The sequence below is a fragment of the Entelurus aequoreus genome, linkage group LG18 (assembly GCF_033978785.1).
Source record: "Entelurus aequoreus isolate RoL-2023_Sb linkage group LG18, RoL_Eaeq_v1.1, whole genome shotgun sequence".
NCBI lineage: Eukaryota > Metazoa > Chordata > Actinopteri > Syngnathiformes > Syngnathidae > Entelurus > Entelurus aequoreus.
Window position 1 is genome coordinate 15,987,485 of NC_084748.1, and position 21,646 is coordinate 16,009,130.

The 21,646-nt window shown below is 36.7% G+C and overlaps 2 protein-coding genes across 2 annotated transcripts in view; both read right to left on the reverse strand.

Annotated features, from left to right (window-relative positions):
* The window catches only part of trim2a (tripartite motif containing 2a), a 51,059-nt gene extending 46,731 nt beyond the window's left edge, over nt 1-4,328 (reverse strand). The window contains exons 1-2 of the mRNA XM_062026612.1: nt 4,109-4,328; nt 3,906-3,961 (exon numbers count right to left, since the gene is read on the reverse strand). The gene's annotated coding sequence lies outside the window, so the exon portion shown is untranslated. The remainder of the gene's footprint in view (nt 1-3,905; nt 3,962-4,108) is intronic.
* Nucleotides 4,329-12,112: 7,784 nt separating this feature from the next.
* The window catches only part of fhdc1 (FH2 domain containing 1), a 64,615-nt gene continuing 55,081 nt past the window's right edge, over nt 12,113-21,646 (reverse strand). Inside the window, exons 7-12 of the mRNA XM_062026067.1 lie at nt 20,139-20,209; nt 19,959-20,066; nt 19,652-19,722; nt 17,114-17,231; nt 16,867-17,031; nt 12,113-14,748 (exon numbers count right to left, since the gene is read on the reverse strand). Coding sequence (XP_061882051.1) covers nt 12,757-14,748; nt 16,867-17,031; nt 17,114-17,231; nt 19,652-19,722; nt 19,959-20,066; nt 20,139-20,209 — 2,525 coding nt within the window. The 3' untranslated portion in view covers nt 12,113-12,756. The remainder of the gene's footprint in view (nt 14,749-16,866; nt 17,032-17,113; nt 17,232-19,651; nt 19,723-19,958; nt 20,067-20,138; nt 20,210-21,646) is intronic.

Here is a 21,646-nt window from a genome sequence, read left to right on the forward strand (position 1 = left end):
AAATATACTATAAATAACACTAAATATACTACTTCACATATTACTACGTATATACTACACATAACACCAATTATACTACTTTACAAAGTATTACATATACTATTACACATAACACCAATTGTACTACTACACAGAACTACATATAATACTACCCATAAGACTAATTATACTGCTACACATAGCGCTAAATATACTACTTTTACATAGTACTAAATGTAATACTACTCATTACAAAAATTATACTACTACACATAGGACTAAGTATACTACTTCAGATAGTACTACATATACTACTACACATACCACCAATGTTACTTCTACACAGTACTACAAATAATAATACCTATAGCACTAATTATACTGCTACACATAGCACGAAATATACTACTTCACATAGTACTACATATAATACTACACATAACACTAATTATACTACTACACATAGCACTAAATATACTACTTCACATAGTCCCACATACAATACTACACATAACATTAATTGAACTACTACACATTGCACTAAATATACCGGTACTACTTCACATAGTATTACATATAATACTACACATAACACTAATTATACTACTACACCTAGCACTAAATATACTACTTCACATACTACTACACATACTACTAAAAAAAACAGTAAATATACTACTTCACATAGTACTACATATAATACTGCACATAACACTTATTATACTACTATACATACATTAGCAATAATTAGTACTACTTTACATACTACTACAATAACAGTAAATATACTATTGCACATAGTACAACATATACTACTACAATAAAAATATATACCGTATATACTAATTCTCATAGTACTACATAAAATACTGCACATAAGACTAATTATACCACCATAAATAGCACGAAATCGCACTACTTGACATACTAATACATATAATACTATAATAACAGTAAATATACTACTTCACAAAGTACTGCTTATAATACTGCACATAACACTAATTATACTACTATAAATAGCACTAAATATAATACTTCACATAGTAATACACATATTACTACACAACACCAATTATACTACTACACAAAACATTAAATATACTACTTCACACAGTACTACATAAAATACTGCACATAACACTAACACTAAATTGCACTACTTCACATACTACTACATTATACTACTACAATAACAGTAAATATACTACTTCACACGGTACTACTACATATATTACTACACATTACACTAAATAAACTACTTCACATAGTACTTCATATACTACTACAGCACTGTATACTACTCCACATACTACTAAATATTCTCTTACACATAACACTAACTATTATATTACATGTACTACATGTACATATACTCCTACTACATATACCACAATATATACTACTTTACATAATAGTACGTATAGCACTACTTTACACAGTAGTACACACAGCATGTATATATACTGTGCGTGTGTGTGTGTGTGCATGACATACTTGATGTTCATGTTCACTTGAGCTTCAGTTGATGTCAACTTTAGAGCTGAGGAGTACTTTGAACAAGAAGTACAAAACAAACATGCTAGTATTTGAGTACTAGCTACTATAAATAGCACTAAATATACTACTTCACATAGTAATACACATATTACTGTTACGGCTCAGACCCCTGCTGGGGACACGCCCATGGCCGCGCGCGTCTCCGCCCTGCAGCCGCCACCAGCTGCAATCACTCACCGGAGAGCTGCACACCTGGGACTGATGAGGGCGAGCCGCATAAAGGGACCAGTGAACCCAAGGATCTGCGCGGGAACTTAGTTTTCTCATGGTGACCCGTAAACTAAGCTTTAGCTCTCTCTCCTTGTTTTCCTCTCCGTGCCTTAACCCCCCCCTGTCTTCTTCCGTGTCCCTGCAGTACCCTCCGTCGCCTGGACAGTGAGCTGTGTTTTTGGACTGCATTCCTCGTTCCTGACTCCTCGCTCGCCCCTGGACTTGACGCCCCTCTCAGCCCCACGGACCCCCGCTTGTATCCCGGATCACCTGCCTGCCCCCTGGACTTCCTCTTCTCTCGTTCAACACTTTGGTAACACACACTTCAGTTAAATTACACACATAATCTTACACCACACACTCATTACCTTTTGGATCTAGTTCACACTCCATTTTCCTTAGTTTATTATATTAGTATTGTTTGTTATTATTATATATATATTGAATATATATAAGTATATATTAAATAATTGTATACACTTCCCCCTGGTGTCTGTTTGCCGTCACCTCCCCCTAGTAAACCATAACAATTACTACACTATACCAATTATACTACTATCAATCAATCAATCAATCAATCAATCAATGTTTATTTATATAGCCCTAAATCACAAGTGTCTCAAAGGGCTGACTACACAAAGCATTACATATACTACTTCACACAGTACTACATAAAATACTGCACATAACACTGATGATACTACCACACATAGCACTAAATTGCACTACTTCACATACTACTACATTATACTACTACGATAACAGGAAATGTACTACTTCACATGGTACTACTACATATACTACTACACATTACACTAAATAAACTTATTCACATTAGTACTTCATATACTACTACACATTCTACTACAGCACTGTATATACTACCTCACATACTACTACATATTCTATACACATAACACTAATTATACTATTACATATACTACATATTAGGGCTGCAACTAGCGATTAATTTGATAATAGATTAATCTGTCGATTATTACTTCGATTAATCGATTAATAATCGGATAAAAGAGACAAACTACATTTCTATCCTATCCAGTATTTTATTGGGGAAAAAAACAGCATACTGGCACCATACTTATTTTGATTATTGTTTCTCAGCTGTTTGTAAATGTTGCGGTTTATAAATAAAGGTTTATTAAAAAAAATAAAAAAATAAAAATATATTAAATCAAACAAAAAACTCATAGATCCAACGAATCAATGACTAAATTAATCGGCAACTATTTTAATAATCGCTTTTAATCGATTTAATCGATTAGTTGTTGCAGCCCTACTACATATACATATACTGCTACTACATATACCACAAAATACACTACTTTACACAGTAGTACACACAGCATGTGTGTGTGTGTGTGTGTGTGTGTGTGTGTGTGTGTGTGTGTGTGTGTGTGTGTGTGTGTGTGTGTGTGCAGTGTTTCCCATAAACTGCCAAGATACCTGTGGCGGTGGGGGCGTGGCTATGGGCGTGGTCACCATGACATCATCGAGTAATTTGCATAATTTACTACAATGATATGATTTTCTCTAAAAAGGCTCAAAAAATGTATACTACTAATTAATAATAACAGTTTTGTTTTAAACGTCCATCCATCCATCCATTTTACAATATAATTACAACACTTTATGTACATATTTATATACAGATTTGAACAATAAGTTATTCACTGAAATATATTTATTAATTGTGGTTCTTACAAAAAATATATCTTATAAAATATAAAAGCTAAAATGTCTCTTAAAGCTCTGCCTCTTTAATTAGTGCATACTAAATAATTTAACTTTAGCCTACTACTACAACCATATTATTTACCAGCAACATAAAGTGAAACAGAGGCAGAGGTGTCCTGCCACAGTCAGTAACAAATAAACAGAAAACAGTAGTGGTCAAATACAAATAAGGCAACAAGAGAAGTATCCTACACTTCTCTTTTGTAAAGTAAATCTGAACAGCCTATATGGGCATCTACATCAACTATATGATTTGCCTGAGAAGCTGGACAGGACAAAAAAAATTTTTAAAAAAATCTTTTTTTTTATTTTTTTTGTTTGTGGCGGACGTAATTCTTTCGTAGTGGGCCGCCACAAATAAATGAATGTGTGGGAAACACTGGTGTGTGTGCATGACATACTTGATGTTCATGTTCACTTGAGCTTCAGTTGATGTCGACTTTAGAGCTGAGGAGTACTTTGAACAAGAAGTACAAAACAAACATGTTAGTAATTAAGTACACGTCATGTGTACTAGTACACACATAAGAGGTTAGAACTCAAATTGAATACACAATTAAAGACATAGTAGGTAATATTTGATGCATGGGAGAGGATGACTCACTGTTATTGTTGTCCGGTACACAACCCAGGAACTGCAGTATTGTCTTGTAGTATCCAACATGTGTAGTATTGTAGTATCCAACATGTGTAGTATTGCAGTATCCAACATGTGTAGTATTGCAGTATCCAACATGTGTAGTATTGCAGTATCCCACACGTATCCGCGCAAAGAAGTAGAAGAAGAAGACAGCAGTGACTTTCATCTGCTGGCTTTCCTTCCTGCGGGATCAAGACGGATTGAGAGGATCTTTAATCCTCACACATGACCCCTGACCTCTGATACAACACACGGCCAACGCCTTTTTGACAGCTCAGCTCCTGGTACTACAAGTACTACTACTACTTATACTATACTTTACTAGACATAGTACTGAACATATTACTCAATACTATACACAGTAATAAACATGGTACTAAACATGTCACTCAACATACTAAATATGCGCCTAAACGTACTACCACTAATATATATTACTCTACAAAATAGTAGATATACTACTTCACATGATACTAGTAAAGTATGACTTATATTCGCATATAAGGTCTTGTATAGAGAAAGTAAGAGTTCGAACCAAACATGGCGGCCTGTGGTCACGTGAGGGGCTGTGGACCAATCAGAGAAAGTATGGCCAGATAATCTTCTAAGCCATTGGTCAAAAGCCCGTCACGTGACTACAGAGCGCCATACACGACTCAAGCCTTAGCAATACTCTACTGCCCTCTGGTGGTTTAAAAGTAGTACTCGCAGGATTTTAGCTTCATATTTAATCTACATTTAAACTTCTTACAAATTATTTCGGCGCACAGCTACTTCTGTCGTGAGCACCAGATGAGCACGTTGCGTATACACTCAAAGTATTTGCAGTACGTTGAGTAAATAGTTTCTTTTTTTTTTTTATGACTTTGTGTGTTTATTCAGGCGAGGGCTGTGATTGGTGGTTGCTTCCAGCCAAACAGGAAGTGAACGCGGAGAGCGGCTGCCATGACAACCGTCCTGCTACAACCCCATTGACTGGCATTGTAAAAGGTTAAAGGTTAGCCATCACTACTATTATTATTACTTTACCTATTACATATATATATATATATATATATATATATATATATATATATATATATATATATATATATATATATATATATATATATATATATATATATATATATATATATATGTATATATATATATATATATATATATATATATATATATATATATATATATATGCATATATATATTACCTACTCGGTGGCCTAGTGGTTAGAGTGTCCGCCCTGAGATTGTGAGTTCAAACCCTGGCCGAGTCATACCAAAGACTATACAAATGGTACCTAGTGTGTGTGTGACTATCATTGGTACTTTAACTTTATTATTATTATTATTTTCCACTGTACCTAATGAAGTGTCCTGTGTTTTATGGTCACCAGTGAAAAAGTGTGTGTCCAAAAGAAGACCACACACGCTGACATTGTCTCTTTTGTGTCCAACAGCTTGATTTGCATGAGAGGGAAATTCTCACAATGCGCACACACACGCACACATTTTCTTGTATGTGTCACCTTCTCGAGACCTCTGAAAAATGCCTACCTCTTTAAGACCACCCTTGCTAGATATATAAAGAAGTGTTTTTACAACATTAATAATATATACATACTATGCAAATATAAAAAAAAGTTTGTTGTGAAAAATGAGTTTGAATTTCACAAGAAAAAGGTCACAATTCCACAAGAAAAACGTAGAATTTTGGCAGTTATAATAAAAGTCGTAATTTTACTCAACGCAAGTCAAAATTTTACAAGAAAAACTGAACCTTTGTGCAATATTATGATAAAAGTTGGAATTTTACTCATTAACAGTCACAATTTTATGAAAAGAGTCGTGATTTTACTCGACAAAAGTCGCAATTTTATAAGAAAACTTTAAAATGTTGGCAATATTAATAATAATAATCTGAATTTCACTTGGCAAAATTACGACAAAAGTCATCAATTTATTCCAAAAATGTCACTATTTTACAAGAACAACAACAAAATTGGCAATATTGTGATAAAAGTCTGAATTTTATATGACAAATGACACCATTCCGCATTAAAAAGTAGTAATTTCACATGAAAAAGTTGTAATTTTACGAGAAAATATTGCAATTTTACAGAAACAATATGAGAAATTTTATAAGAAAAAAGTCGACACATTGTGAGAAAAAGACTGCGTTTAGTTCGTTTATTTTTTGGAATTTTTTGTTTGTAATTGGTTTTTAATCTTCATTATTTACTTCAAGTTATTACAGTATGTCTAGTCTATATAAATATTTGTTTAATTACGTTTGGCCAAAGGGGGCGCATTTCAATGTCTTACACACACTTGTAATTACATATGTTGACCAGAGGGGGAGCACTTCAAACTTTTACACACACTTGTTGTTTCATATGTTGAAGCACTTTTAAAACCGACACACTGTCAATTTGAAAAATCCCTATTTTGACAGATTTCATCACCAGGGGTACAAATGAGACATTCTCTATTAGATGCAATGGTTTTCCGTAATTGGACCATGATTTATGTCCTAACTTGTTCACACCTCCTCATATGGAAAGTACTTTTCCTTGTTGATGTCTCAAGAAGGGTAGAAATACAAGAAAACACACACACTCACACACACACACACACACACACACACACACACACACACACACACACACACACACACACACACACACACACACACACACACACACACACACACACACACACACGTGTGCTGCCATTATAAAGCTTTAATAGTCAGAAAAATACTATGTCTTTACACATTATGTACAACAAAACGATTGAGATGTTTGTAAAAACCTGAAGGATGCATACATGATGATGATGAGGAGGCTTTAAGGCAACAGGCCGTTTGCTGTGTCGTTGCCATGGTGACAATGGCACAATGCACTTTAAAGAGAGGCAGTCGCTCGGTGGGAAAGTTTAAAGAGGCGAACGTGACCCAGGTTGTAAAAAAAGAAACTCTTAACGGCGCTGACTTGACAAAAAGATCACAAAGTGAAAAATGGTACGAGAGCGAAAAAGATAAACAAGGAGTGTCAGGGCCACGCACACACACACACACACTCACACACACAAAGCATAGAATTATGAGCATAAAATCCAAATATTACAAGAATATTAATGAGAAACTGTTGTAATATTATGAGGGAAAAGTCTCATTTTAGAAGAATAAAGGCTCAATATTTGGTGATAATAAATTGGAGTTAATTGCTAATTTAAAGAAAATATTACTAAAAGAAAGTCATGAAATACTACAAATTAAATTATGCAATGTGTTTGTAATATTACAAGAAAATAATTGTAATAATGTAATTTGTAATTTTGTGAAAATATATGTGCAATATTAAAATATCAGAATATATTTAGAATAAATTCCTAATTAAAAAAAAAACCTTTGTAATGTAAAATAAAATGTTTCATGTAATTAAAATACATTCCTAATTAAATGAAATTAGATGTAAAATCGGAAGAAAAAAAATCTAAATATAATGATAAGGCATTTGTAATTTAAAGACAATAGGTTTGTAATATTACAAGGAAAATGCATAATTTAATGTTATTACATTTTTCTTCCAGCGAAAAAACATTTGTAATTTTACAAGAAAAAAAGTTATAAAATGATGGGAATTATTTTCTAATTCAGAAAAAAACACAAGAAGTCATTGGGAATTAATTCCTAATTTTGAGAGAATAATTGTGTAATACTACAAGTAAAACGTCATATTATAGTGGGAATAAATTCCTAATTAAGAACAAATAAATGTGTGATTTAAAATAAAATGTCTTAATGTAGTTAAAATAAATTCACAATTAGAAGAAAATACATTTGTAATATCGGATCTACAATAAGAATACATTACTCATTTAAAGAAAATAGTTTTGTAATATTACAAGAAAAAGGTCATAAAATGATGGGAATTAATTCATCATTGAGAGAAAACACATTTGTAATATTACAAGAAAAAAATGGTCAAATATAATGGAAATCAATTCCTAATTTAGAGAAAATAAATGGGTAATATTACAAGCAAAAATGTCATATTATGATGGAATTAATTCCTAATTCAGAAAAAACACAATAAATCAAATATAATGGGAATCCATTCCTAATTTAGAGAAAAAACGTCATAATATAGTGGGAAAAAAATTGTAATTTATTAAAAAAAAAATACATTTGTGACATAAAATAAAATGTCTTAATGTAATCAAAATAAATTATTAATTCTAAGAAATTACATTTGTAGTATCGGAATAAAAAAGTCACACTATAATGAGAATACATTTCAAATTTGAAGAAAATGAGTTTGTAATATGAAAGGAAAAAGTCATTAAATGATGGGAATACATTCCTCATTTAGAGAAAACCCATTTGTAATATTACAAGGAAAAAAAAGTCAAATATAATGGAAATTAATTCCTAATTTGGAGAAAATAAATGTGTTATATTACAAGCAGAAACTTAGTAATTTTCCACAAATAATTCTTGTAAGACTACAACAAAAACTGTTAATTTACAAGGGGAAAACATCTGACCTTTACTGGAATATACTGGTAATGTTACAAGAAAAAACTGTCATTTTATGAGTTTATAGCAATTTTATAATCTTTAAAAAAGTTGTAATTTTACAAGAATAAGGTGGAAATATTGCCAGGGGTGGGAAATAAATTTCGAGACAAATGGCGTCATTTTTCAAAGATTAAAACCGGAGTATCCCATGAGAAAACAAGAAGAAGGTTTTCGGACCACGACAAAAATAAATATCGTTACTTGAATTTAACATGCATGAGAATAAAGTCATCATATTACAAATGCTTTAATTTGGTGACAATAAAGATGTAGTATTAGCAGGAAATGACAAAAATAAAATCCTAATAATATGTCAAACAATATATACTTTCATCGGATAAAGTTGTAATATTTCGTGAGATTTTTGTGGAAGCTTGTTTGATCGTCATCTCATGTATTTAAAAAATAACGTGCAGCAGGATTTTTTTATTCTAATAACCTCACGACTTTAGGATTTTTTTTCCCGCAACATGTGATATTACCGTTTTGTTTGTTTACACCGTGGCCCTAATACTCCTGCTGCGTACGACAACAATGTAACAATAATGACAAGTGCACACACAATCATCACATATTTTCTACGCTTGCGTCGAATCATCATCATCATCATCATCAACGACCACAACATTAGGTACCATCTGATGACGTTTAAGTTGCCTTAAAGGAGAAAGGTTTTGTCTTGACCCGAGAACTACAAAGCGGAGAGGAAGCAGGACCAGACTCCCCTCCAGGCACCGTTTCTTTTAACTCTTTTACGACCTTTTCTTTGAACTGTTTTGTAATCAAAGGCGATGGCTGTTTACGACCCCCGTCCCTTAGAAACAGCTGTTGCCATGTAATCAGGGAAAGTCCAAATAAAAGAGGAGGCGTTACAATCTTTCGTCGGAGCGTGGTGAGACTGTGCAAAGAGTACAGTCCAGACGTCTCTCCTCAATTGAGCCAAATTTAATCCTGTCTCTGTTAAATTCCTTGCTTCTTGTCTTGTTTAATAGATGTCATCAGTGTTTGAACCTGACACATGGGGTGTACCTAATGTTGTGTCCAGTTATAAATGCTTCACTGTGGCGAGTTAAAGCTACGTACAAGTAACAACCACCTCGTCCTGGCAGGTACGGGATAAATAATGAGGTGCTACGTTCACAGTGAAAATGTCCCTAAATAACAACAACAACAGTGAAATGCTGAGTATTTGTCTTCGATGCTTGTCGTTGCTAGCATTAGCATCGTGGCTACATGCGCGTCTTGTCCGTAACAGCACGGAGGCGTTCTAAATAAAAAAAAACATTTTACAATCCAACACACAAGGCACAGAGAAGTACCACACTTTTGCATAATGCAGGAGTGTCCAAATCCAATCCACGTCCTAGCTTTGTGTCATATCACCAAAAAACAAAATTATATTGCGAGCGAAAAATAGCCCCCGGGTCGCACTTTGCACACCCCTGGCATAATGTGTTCTGGTGATAGCGATATGATCGGACTGGATATAAACGACAGCGGCGTCGTCATCATGCATACTATTATTTTGTTTCTGCTCGTAAAAAAGTCAATGTACATCACTGAAGGAGGCAAAGTCTGAGCTAAACATGTCGTATTATCGGGACACGTTACAATGGCTAGCATGAGTACAACAACACAGGCGCGTTTCCACCGCAGGAACTCATCCGGCGCCAACAAACCCGCAAACGAAACGCATGCCAGGCCAGTAGAGGGCGATGTCACTTCCTAAAGGAAACTACTTTACCTCCTGAGTTTTATCCGAATTGGGATTTTTTCCCCGAATACCCACTTTACAACTTTGCTGTCGTACGCCATTTTTGTTCGGAATGAACAAATTGAACGTTTGTGTTAAATTTTGTTGAAACTACGCAAAATTATACCAAATATTTGCCTTCCGTGTGTTTGATGTACGACATCATCTCGGTCAACGTTTTTGCAAAATAAATGACGTAGCATAGTAGCGCACATCTGCCTTCTTCGTTTTTCTTACCCCTGTTGTACAGTTGCGTTACGCACCAGACTCTCAGACCCGAAACACGAACAATTTGACCTTTGAAGCGGTACAATAACTCTTGAAAAAATGTTAACAGTTTATCGAAGGGCCGAACTTCCCGATATGGACACCTTAGTCGCGATATGATACAATATTGCGACTTTAACCCACGTGGTTGAGTCCCTGCTTTTCTGTTCCGCCTCGGACGCGAACCTGGGTCGCCGGCATGAGAGACGAGCTAGCTATCGAACTAAAAGCCCGGGCTATAAACTCGATAGCCAGCACTTCTGTTATATATACGGTATATATATATACATATATATATATATATATATATATGTATATATATATATATGTATATGTATATATATATGTATACATATAAATATATATATGTAAATATATATATATATATATATATATATATATAAATAAATATATATATATATATATATATATATATATATATATATATATATATATATATATATATATATATATATATATATATATATATATATATATATATATATATATATATATATCTATATATATATATATATATATATATATATATCTATATATATATATATATATACACGTTAGGTCCGGAAAAAACAGAGGCTATTTCATCCCTACAAGTCTGTTTCGCCTGTTCTTCAGGGGATTCCCAAAGAGCAGGGAAACCTGCGAAACAGGCTTGTAGGGATGAAATAGCCTTTTTGTTTTTTACTGACCTAACGTATATTCCGCTCTACCCCGGTATTGAGCACTGTATAATGGATAAACCACAGTAACCTCGACTATATATATATATATATATATATATATATATATATATATATATATATATATATATATATATATATATATATATATATATATATATATATATATATATATATCGATATTAAATCGATTTTCTAATGTCTTTTTATCATTTTTAAAAAAAATTTAAAAACATATATATACATATATATATATGTTTTTAAAAAATATTTAAAAAATAATGTCTTTTTATCATTTTTTAAATAATTTTTAAAAACATATATATATGTATATATATGTTTTTAAAAATTATTTAAAAAATGATAAAAAGACATTAGAAATATATATATATATATATATATATATATATATATATATATATATATATATATATATATATATATATATATATATATATATATATATATATATATATATATATATATATATATATATATATATATATATATATATATATATATATATATATATATATATATATATATATATATATATATATATATTTCTAATGTCTTTTTATCATTTTTTTAATAATTTAAAAAAACATATATATATATATGTTTTTTAAAATTATTTAAAAAATGATAAAAAGACATTAAAAATCGATTTAATATTGTCACAAAAAGTATTGCGATTGATTGCCATATCAATATTTTAGTTTGTCGGTAAATCGTAAACTCCGTTTTTCCAGACGACCGTGTTTTTACTGAACACTTTCACGTAGACACCGAAAAGCTCTACTGAGTTGCGCGAAAATTGTAATCGTTACAAATTTAGTCGCCGTGTTTTTCGTGATAGCAAAAATAAATGACGTAGCGCGGTCAATACGATAATTACCGTCATTGAAATGTGAAATAGCTGTCAGAAATGTTATTGTCGTACGACGTTGAACTGTATACCGGTCGACCGTTACCAAGGTTTAGATGGAAACAATATTGGTTTTGTTTTTGAATGCGTTAGCGTCTTCAAAGGCTAACCTCGTGTAAGCGTCCCAAGTAACAGCCTCTAATACCGCTTGCAAATTCCTGCGGTGGAAATCCTCCAGTTGAGCGACTAAGCAGGCAAAAAGGGATCCGGTGCTAATCACCGACTCGCCATTTGTCGATTTGGTTAAAGACTTTGACACAGCATAGCTTCACTGAATACAGAGACACACAGTTCACAGTCCTGAAGTCAACTACTAGAGGATCCTCTTAGGACCCGGAGATAGCTCTCATTGTTGTCTTTTTACGGGACAGAACTTCTTTTGTGTTACTTCCAGCTGGGCTTCGCACTCCTGCTGGGTGTTACCACGTCTCGAGACTTGTCCGAAAAGCTATTGTTCTCTCGTGCGGGAGGCGGAGTCTGGCTGCGGTGGCTGCTGCGACTCTCCGCCCTGACGCTGTTGACCCGCCGCAGGGTTGTCCCTTGGGGCCGCTCCTCGCTGCTATGAGCCGTCTGGCCTAACCTGGTCTGCCTGACCGAGGCTGGCCGAATCAGGAGGGAGGGGACGTGAAAAGGGGTGGAAGGGACCGACTGGGCTCCCGGGTCCTTCTTGGTCCTGGAAGACGACGCCACGGTGTTCCGCGCGAAGCTCGGGATCTCGGGTGATGTCTTGGAGGCCGGCGCCTGAGAGCTGCTGTTTTCCGAGGAAGCACCGCCCTGGACTTGAGCCTGCGCCAGGGCCCTCATGGTGGAGCGGCACATCTTCTCCTCATGTGCAGGCTTCTGGATGTTTCTAAGGGGCTTGGCGCTAGGCTTGCTGACCGAGGTTTTCCTCTGGATAGGATCGCACGGACATCTGGAGATGCTACCGGCTAAGCCGCCTCCCTTCTGAGATTTCGACTCATCAGGAGGCAGACTGGAGTGTCGGTGAGATCTGGCCGTCTTCTCGCTCCGTCCTCTCGGAGGCGTGCTTTGTTCGCGGAGAGGCCGGCGCAACTCTTCACCGTCTGCTGGCTTTCTGCTGCCGGTCCTGGTTAGCCTGCTGATGGGCACCACTTTCCGAAGGCCCTGGCTCTCGCTACTCGTCAAGGTTCGCACACCAGAACCGCTGGCACACTTTCTGCCTTTGCTGTTTGTACGCATCGGTTTCCTGCCGCCTACCTGAGGGTCTTTCATCCTGCCTTGCTTTGCTACGGCGGTGTCACTGCTTTCGGTTTCCCACTCGGGCGGCGTCGCGGAGGCGGCGTCCACAGACCGTGGCACAGAGAGCTCATTGTGTGAAACCAAAGAACTCAGATGGTGAGGGTTCTCCTGGTCTTCGCAGCAGTCCTCCGTTTTGACTTGAAGTCCTTCTTTTGAGAGCGATGAGCTTTCAACCTCGGAGTAATCCAGCGTGACGGAGCAGTCTGCTTCCGTGCAGTCCAGGATGTTAAACGGCGGCTTTCTATTGGACAAAGGGGTGTCTAACGGTAGAGGGGTGTCACAGGTTGTGGATGAAACGGTGCTGTTCTCTTCTTGATTGCAATCCACCTCTCTCAACTCTCCCTTGGGTTCTACCCCTTCTGAACCTCCTGGACATTTATCCAGAACCAGACCGCCAGAAGGAAGACGCTCATCTTTTTCCATATCAGTGACCTCAACATTGACAAAATGCATGTGATTGCTGTTATTGTTTGGACTGGGGAGGTGAAAAGCTTGAGGACCTGGAACTAAAGTATGTTTCTCCACGCTAACGTTCATGTGGCCAGTAATGGGCGGGTTGGGAAAGTCTGCAAGCGTAGCAGGCGGAATGCTGCTCTCCGACACACAGTAGCTATTGTTGTTGTATCGGTCCTCATCAACGTTTAGCCCGGAAGAGGAAAACCTGGCGAGTGGACTGAGAGGGTCTGTGTTTGCACGCGAAGACGTCAGTTCTCGGTTGTAGTCCAGCTCTCGGTCGTCGCCTTGGCCTAAAATCCAAGGGGTTGTCTTCCGCTGGGGGGTGCGGCCAGACCGAGGTAGGCTGCTGAATTTGGAATAGTCGGCAGAGCCTCCGAACAGCTCGAGGTATCCTTGGAGTTCACGGTCCGCGATGGAAGTCATGGTGTGGCGATGGCGCCGAGCGCTGGACGAACGTCCCAGCGGACTGTGTGGACTCTTGGACCTCTGCTGGAAGAAGTCCATAAGGCCTTCTTTGGTGAGCATATCCACGTCGTTCTCGCTGCTGCTCCGACCGAATACGCTGTTGTGGCCCTCTCCCGACCACGCAAAGCGTTTTTCCTCCAACTCCTTCAGGCGACGCTGCCTCGCCGCCTCCTTTAGCTCACGGTCTGCGTTGTCCTACGCAAAAAAAAGGCCAAGATTCAACCAATCAGTCAGTGGTCTGTAGGGATGGGTACCGAATTTAGTACTTTTGTGCAGTAGATAATGACTGAATTCCATTGGTGCTATCTGGTACTGATTCACGTAAAATTATTTAATTTAATTTTTTTGGTTTTTTTTGTCTTGTTCAGCTTCTCAGGCAAATCATATAGTAGATATGTAGATGCCCATATCGGCTGTTCAGATTTACTTTACAAAAGAGAAGTATAGGGTACTTCTCTTGTTGCCTTATTTGTATTTGACTTTATTAAATGTATTTATATTATCATTTATATTCACGTAAAATTAAATGGTAACCTTTTTCGATGCCTTTGTTGCACGTGACGTCCGGTTGTAGACTCGACACCGGCTCAAGCACTTGTCGCTCAAAAGCATGGCTCCACTTTTCAAAATGCGCTAATTAACTCCGGCTAGGCCATGTACATGTATTGATTAGAATTAGCGATTTTACATGGCGATTGCAACACCTCAAAGTTTGGTAATCAAAACTCCAACTAAGATGCACGTTACAATCAAACAGCTTGTGCGTAATGAGTAGGGATGTAGTGACCATGAAAAAGTATGTGATCGCTTATGTTGGGGGTCGGCAACTCGTGGCTCTTTAGAGTCGCCCTATGGGCTCGTGAACTTTTTTTAAAATGTATGAAGATGGAAAAAGATGAGGGAAAAATATATTTTTTGTTTTAATATGGTTTCTGTAGGAGGACAAACATGACACAAACAATCTCACCGTTATTATTAAACATGCTTCACTGATGAGAGTATTTGGCTAGTGCCGTTTTGTTCTACTAATTTTGGCAGTCTTTGAACTCAGCGTAGTTTGTTTACATGTACAACTTTCTCCGACGCTGCCACAAAAAGACGTGTTTTTATGCCACACCTTCTTTGTCTCATTTTGTCCACCAAACGTTTTATGCTGTGCGTGAAAGCACAAAGGTGAGCTTTGTTGACGCTATTGACTTGTTGGAGTGCTAATCAGGCATACTTGGTCACTGCACGACTGCAAACTAATCGATGCTAACATGCTATTTCGGCTAGCTGTGTGTACATATTGCATCATTATGCCTCGTTTGTAGGTATATTTAAGCTAATTTAATTTCCTTTAGTTATGTCCTCTGTTTAGACTTAGAAGACTTAGACTTAGACTTAGAAAATATTTATTGTCCCCGAGGGGCAATTTGGTTTGCAGCAGTAGTCATTAAAAACAAGGTACAAGAGTAAAAACAAGGTACAAATACATCAGTTTATTTAATTTATATTTGCACGTCTCATGACACATTATCTGTACGTAATATTGGCTGCATTTCTGATTGTAGTTTGTGTGCCATGTTGTTCCAGACCATTGCAAATGTTACCCAGCTTGCAAAGATTGTAATAAATCCATTAGAAGAAGACGGTATTGGTATCGGTTGACCTCACTCATGAATGATCAAAATCGGCAGTATAATACCCCGATCGGAACAGTACCGTACTTACAGTACAAACACTTTATAGGACTTAACAAAATATCTACACTACCGTTCAAAAGTTTGGGATCACATTGAAATGTCCTTATTTTTGAAGGAAAAGCACTGTACTTTTCAATGAAGATAACTTTAAGCTAGTCTTAACTTTAAAGAAATACACTCCATACATTGCTAATGTGGTAAATGACTATTGTAGCTGCAAATGTCTGGTTTTTGGTGCAATATCTACATAGGTGTATAGAGGCCCATTTCCAGCAACTATCACTCCAGTGTTCTAATGGTACAATGTGTTTGCTCATTGGCTCAGAAGGCTAATTGATGATTAGAAAACCCTTGTGCAATCATGTTCACACATCTGAAAACAGTTTAGCTCGTTACAGAAGCTACAAAACTGACCTTCCTTTGAGCAGATTGAGTTTCTGGAGCATCACATTTGTGGGGTCAATTAAACGCTCAAAATGGCCGGAAAAAGAGAACTTTCATCTGAAACTCGACAGTCTATTCTTGTTCTTAGAAATGAAGGCTATTCCACAAAATTGTTTGGGTGACCCCAAACTTTTGAACGGTAGTGTATGTTTTCTTATCTTATCGAGGACTTGAACGGACTGACCTTGACGGCCTTCCTGAACTTGATGCAGAAGTCTTGAAATATGCGGAAGCATTCGTCCAGCTTGAACGTGTCCTTGTCTTCGCAGAAGAAATCGATCAACGCGTTCCCTTCCTTGCGCAGGTCCAGGCGCCGCCGCTTCAGGTCCTGGAGGGTCTGCGCCGAACTCTGAGAGCGCAGACGTCAAAGACAAGCGCTCTTAGTCGGCGGAACGCCCCCACGACAAGACGTCACGGCTTTGCTGACTGACCTGCAGGAAGGGATCCAACTCCTGCAGCAACTCTGGGTCTCCTTGCACCTTCTCCTCCAGGGTTTTGATGCCAACGTATAAGGAGGAGAACTCCACCTCGATGTTCTCTACGGAGATTCTGCGTGCAAAAAGAGTCATCGAAACCATCCCTCTCTTATCGTACGACAGAACATTGCACGTAACAAACTACTTGCCGCGTCTTACCATGAATTACCATAAATTGATTAACGTGGACCCCGACTTAAACAAGTTGAAAAACTTATTCGGGTGTTAGCATTTAGTGGTCAATTGTACGGAATATGTACTTCACTGTGCAATCTACTAATAAAAGTTTCAATCAATCAATCAACTCCTCAGAATGGAGTGCCCTAACGAAAAAATCGAAAGCCAAAGAAAGTTGCAAGAGACAGCACTTTGATAAAGAAGGCGAGAAAAACGATACATTTTGAGAATAAGACGTACCAAAGTACTAAGGTGCTACAGCATTGGCTCTAAAATCACCTTAAAAAACACTTGGCTCTCCAAGGACCCCAATAATGACCAACATTAAAATATAGTAGCATATATAGTAGGCCTAAGCATTCCCACTATGGACTGGACTCTCACTCTTATGTTAGATCCACTATGGACTGGACTTTCACAATATTATGTCAGACCCACTCGACGTCCATTGCATCCGGTCTCCTCTAGAGGGGGGGGGGGGGGGGGGGGTTTACCCACATCTGCGGTCCTCTATAAGGTTTCTCATAGTCATTCTCATCAACGTCCCACTGGGTTGTGAGTTTTTCCTTGCCCTTATGTGGGCTCTGAACCGCGGGTGTCGTTGTGGCTTGTGCAGCCCTTTGAGACACTTGTGATTTAGGGCTATATAAATAAACATTGATTGATTGATTGATTGAAGTATTCATTAAAAACAAGACAGAGGTGTTATTTAACAAGTGTATTTAATATTTATACATTTGGAAAAATCTGAAGAAAGTGATACAATATTTAATCAGTGCTGAGAACGCAAGTATTGTTATAACCAGGGGTGTCCCGATACAACTTTTTCACTCCCGATACGATACCGATATTGGAGCCTTGAGTATTGGCCGATACCGACGTTCATCCGATATCAGCACAAAATTATACATGCTTTTACTATTTTGTAGTGTTGAATGTTAGAAAAGGTTTGATTAAGTGAAATTAGAGAACAACAGTATGAAAAAACAATAACCTATCTAGCCCTGAGATCGGTAGGTTTCGAGTTCAAACCCGAGTCATACCAAAGACTGCAAAAATGGGACCCGTACCTCCCTGCTTGGCACTCAGCATCAAGGGTTGGAATTGGCGGGTAAATCACCAAAAATGATTCCCGGGCGCGGCCACTGCTGCTCACTGCTCCCCTCACCTCCCAGGGGGTGAACAAGGGGATGGGTCAAATGCAGAGGACAAATTTCACCACACCTAGTGTGTGTGTGACAATCATTGGTACTTTAACTTTAACACAAGTATTGTTATAATCAGGGGTGTCCTGATACAACTATTTTCACTTCCGATACGATACCGATATTGGAGCCTAGAGTATTGGCCGATACCGACGTTATTCCGATATCAGCACAAAATTATACATGCTTTTACTATTTTTGTAGTGTTGAATGTTAGAAAAGGTTTGATTGAGTAAACAATAACCTATCTAGCCCTGAGATCGGTAGGTCGTGAGTTCAAACCCCGGCTGAGTCATACCAAAGACTACAAAAATGGGACCCGTTACCTCCCTGCTTGGCACTCAGCATCAAGGGTTGGAATTGGCAATTAAATCACCAAAAATTATTCCCGGGCGCGGCCACTGCTGCTTCTCACTGCTCCCCTCACCTCCCAGGTGGTGATCAAGGGTGATGGGTCAAATGCAGAGAATAATTTCGCCACACCTAGTGTGTGTGTGACAATCATTGGTAATTCAACTTTAATTATGAAGTATTTGGAATGGACTTGTACTGTCTTTAAGTTGAAGTGGAGTGGTAAAAGTTTTTTGGCGACAAATCATTTAGTCAAGCTCTTAACACAGTAAGATGAATGATGCGGACACATTTGTTACTGGATACTTTGGAATACACTTCCGCCTTGGAGACTCTGTATGTGCGAGTAATATGCAACTATAATAAGATACTAGTTTAAATGGACAAATGTGCTGATTTAAACTGCAATATTGTTCAATTATTATGTATGTCTAGCTTGTGCGCTACTATGTGCTTAGCTCTTGTGTAGCTGCTACTGTAGCTCCGAGTAGCCTATAACCTGCTATGTTACCTTGTAAATGACTAAAATAGAAGAAAAGACCAACATTGTGTGCTTTTTGGAGGACTTTTTAGATGCTGTCTTTGCACAAGTAAACGTGTGCAGGACTGCTAGTATCGGACATTTTACATGCAAGCCGATGTCATTTTTGCTGATAGTGGACCGATATCCAATCGGGACAGTAAAAGTTATAACACAAAATATAAACATGCTTGGCATAGAACCATGTATTCTGCACATTAATAAAAGACAGGACAGTACCTGGCGGCACTCTGGACGTCCACAAGTTTTTCTGGAAACTTTAGCAGCTTCTCGTCTTTTTTCTTTGCCTCCTAGAAGAAGATTTGTATGAGACAAGAGCTATAGTGATGCATGCTTGGTTATGCTTTAAAGTCATATCCAACAATTGCGACGACGACTTTTTACTGTCAACTGAGTTTCGTTTTTTAATGATTTCTGCTGGTGGTGTGCCTCCGCATTTTTTCGACGCAAAAAACGTGCCTTGGCTCAGAAAAGGTTAAAAAAACACTGGATTAGAGCAACTAAACCTGGGTCACAAAGTGCGCACCATGGCGACAAAGTGCAGCAGGTTCATCCCCGGCTTGTTGGCTTTGGTGTCGGCCAATGAGAGGAGAGACGACAGCTTGAAGCCCACTGCGTTGCCGGCGTATCCTCCCTGCAGACGTTAGTGAACATTTTAAACCGGACTGCGTTCGCATTGATTTTTGTTTTCTTTTTCCGATCGTACCGCGTTCATGATGTTCCCCGCCTGCAGCACCAGATGCAAGATGGCGTGAAGCTCCTCACAGATCATCAGCTCTGCGGGATCAAAACAAACCCAATCAATCAAGAGAAGAGGAGCCAAATCTACTTTGGACACTTGAATGAGGACACGTCCCTCTCTGCATTGTTGTCACTCTAAAAAAGACCACCTTGCTCTGGTTTCATCTCGAGGCTCTGCAATGCGGTGAAAAGTTTTAAAGTGAGAGGATTTTCTTTTAAAGTCGAAGGTGAAAGTATGACTCAGCAAAACCCAGTCAAAAAGGCCCAAAAACAAAGTTTATTATTTCACAGACTTGTAATCCTCCATGGTTGCCGTGTTCGGACATGTGACTACACTATATACTACATTACCCTTTAAATGTCTGCAAATGTAGTATTACCTCCACCAAGCTTATATTTGCAGCTGTTTATTGAGGGAAATTACTGCCAAACACACAAAATGTTTTTACTCACACCCAACGATTCGCAAGAAAATAGAATGACTCGCAAGTAAAAAAAAATATTTTCTTCAATTTAAAAAAAACGATTGAGAAGTATAACAATTTTAAGCAGATAGAAAAATATTCGTAAGTAAAAAAAACATTTTCTTCAGTTTAAAAAAAAAAGATTTGCAAGTAAAAAAACATTTTCTTCAATTAAAAAAATAGTTTGCAAGTAAAAAAACTATTTTTTTCAATTAAAAAAAGGATTCTAAAGGATATTTTTTTCTGCAGGTAAAAAAAGATTTGTAAGTAAAAAAAAAAACGATTTTCTTCAATTAAAAAAATTATTCTCAAGGATAAAAACTTTTTTTGCAGGTAAAAAACAGATTTGCAAGTAAACGATTTTCTTCAATAAAAAATGGTTCGCAAGTAAAAAACTATTTTCTTAAATTAAAAAAAAAATTCTCAAGTAAAAAAAAAAAATTCTTCAATTAAAAAGAGGCTCGCACGTAAAAAACAATTTTCTTCAATTAAAAAAACGATTCTGAAGTAAAAAAACTATTTTCTGCAAATAAAAAAAGTTTCGCTAGTAAAAAAAATAATATTTTCTTCAATTAAAAAAATTATTCTCAAAGAAAAAAACATTTTTTTGCAGGTAAAAAAAGATTTGCAAGTAAAAAACAATTTTTTTCAATATAAAAAAACGATTTGCATGTAAAAAACTATTTTCTTAAAAAATGATTTGCATGTATAAAAACAATTTTCTGCATGTAAAAAAAACAATTTTCTTCAATTAAAAAAACGATTCTCAAGTAAAAAAAACTATTTTCTGCAAATAAAAAAAGTTTCGCTAGTAAAAAAAATAATATTTTCTTCAATTAAAAAAATTATTCTCAAAGACAAAAACATTTTTTTGCAGGTAAAAAAAGATTTGCAAGTAAAAAACAATTTTTTTCAATATAAAAAAACGATTTGCATGTAAAAAACTATTTTCTTAAAAAATGATTTGCATGTATAAAAACAATTTTCTGCAGGTAAAAAAAACAATTTT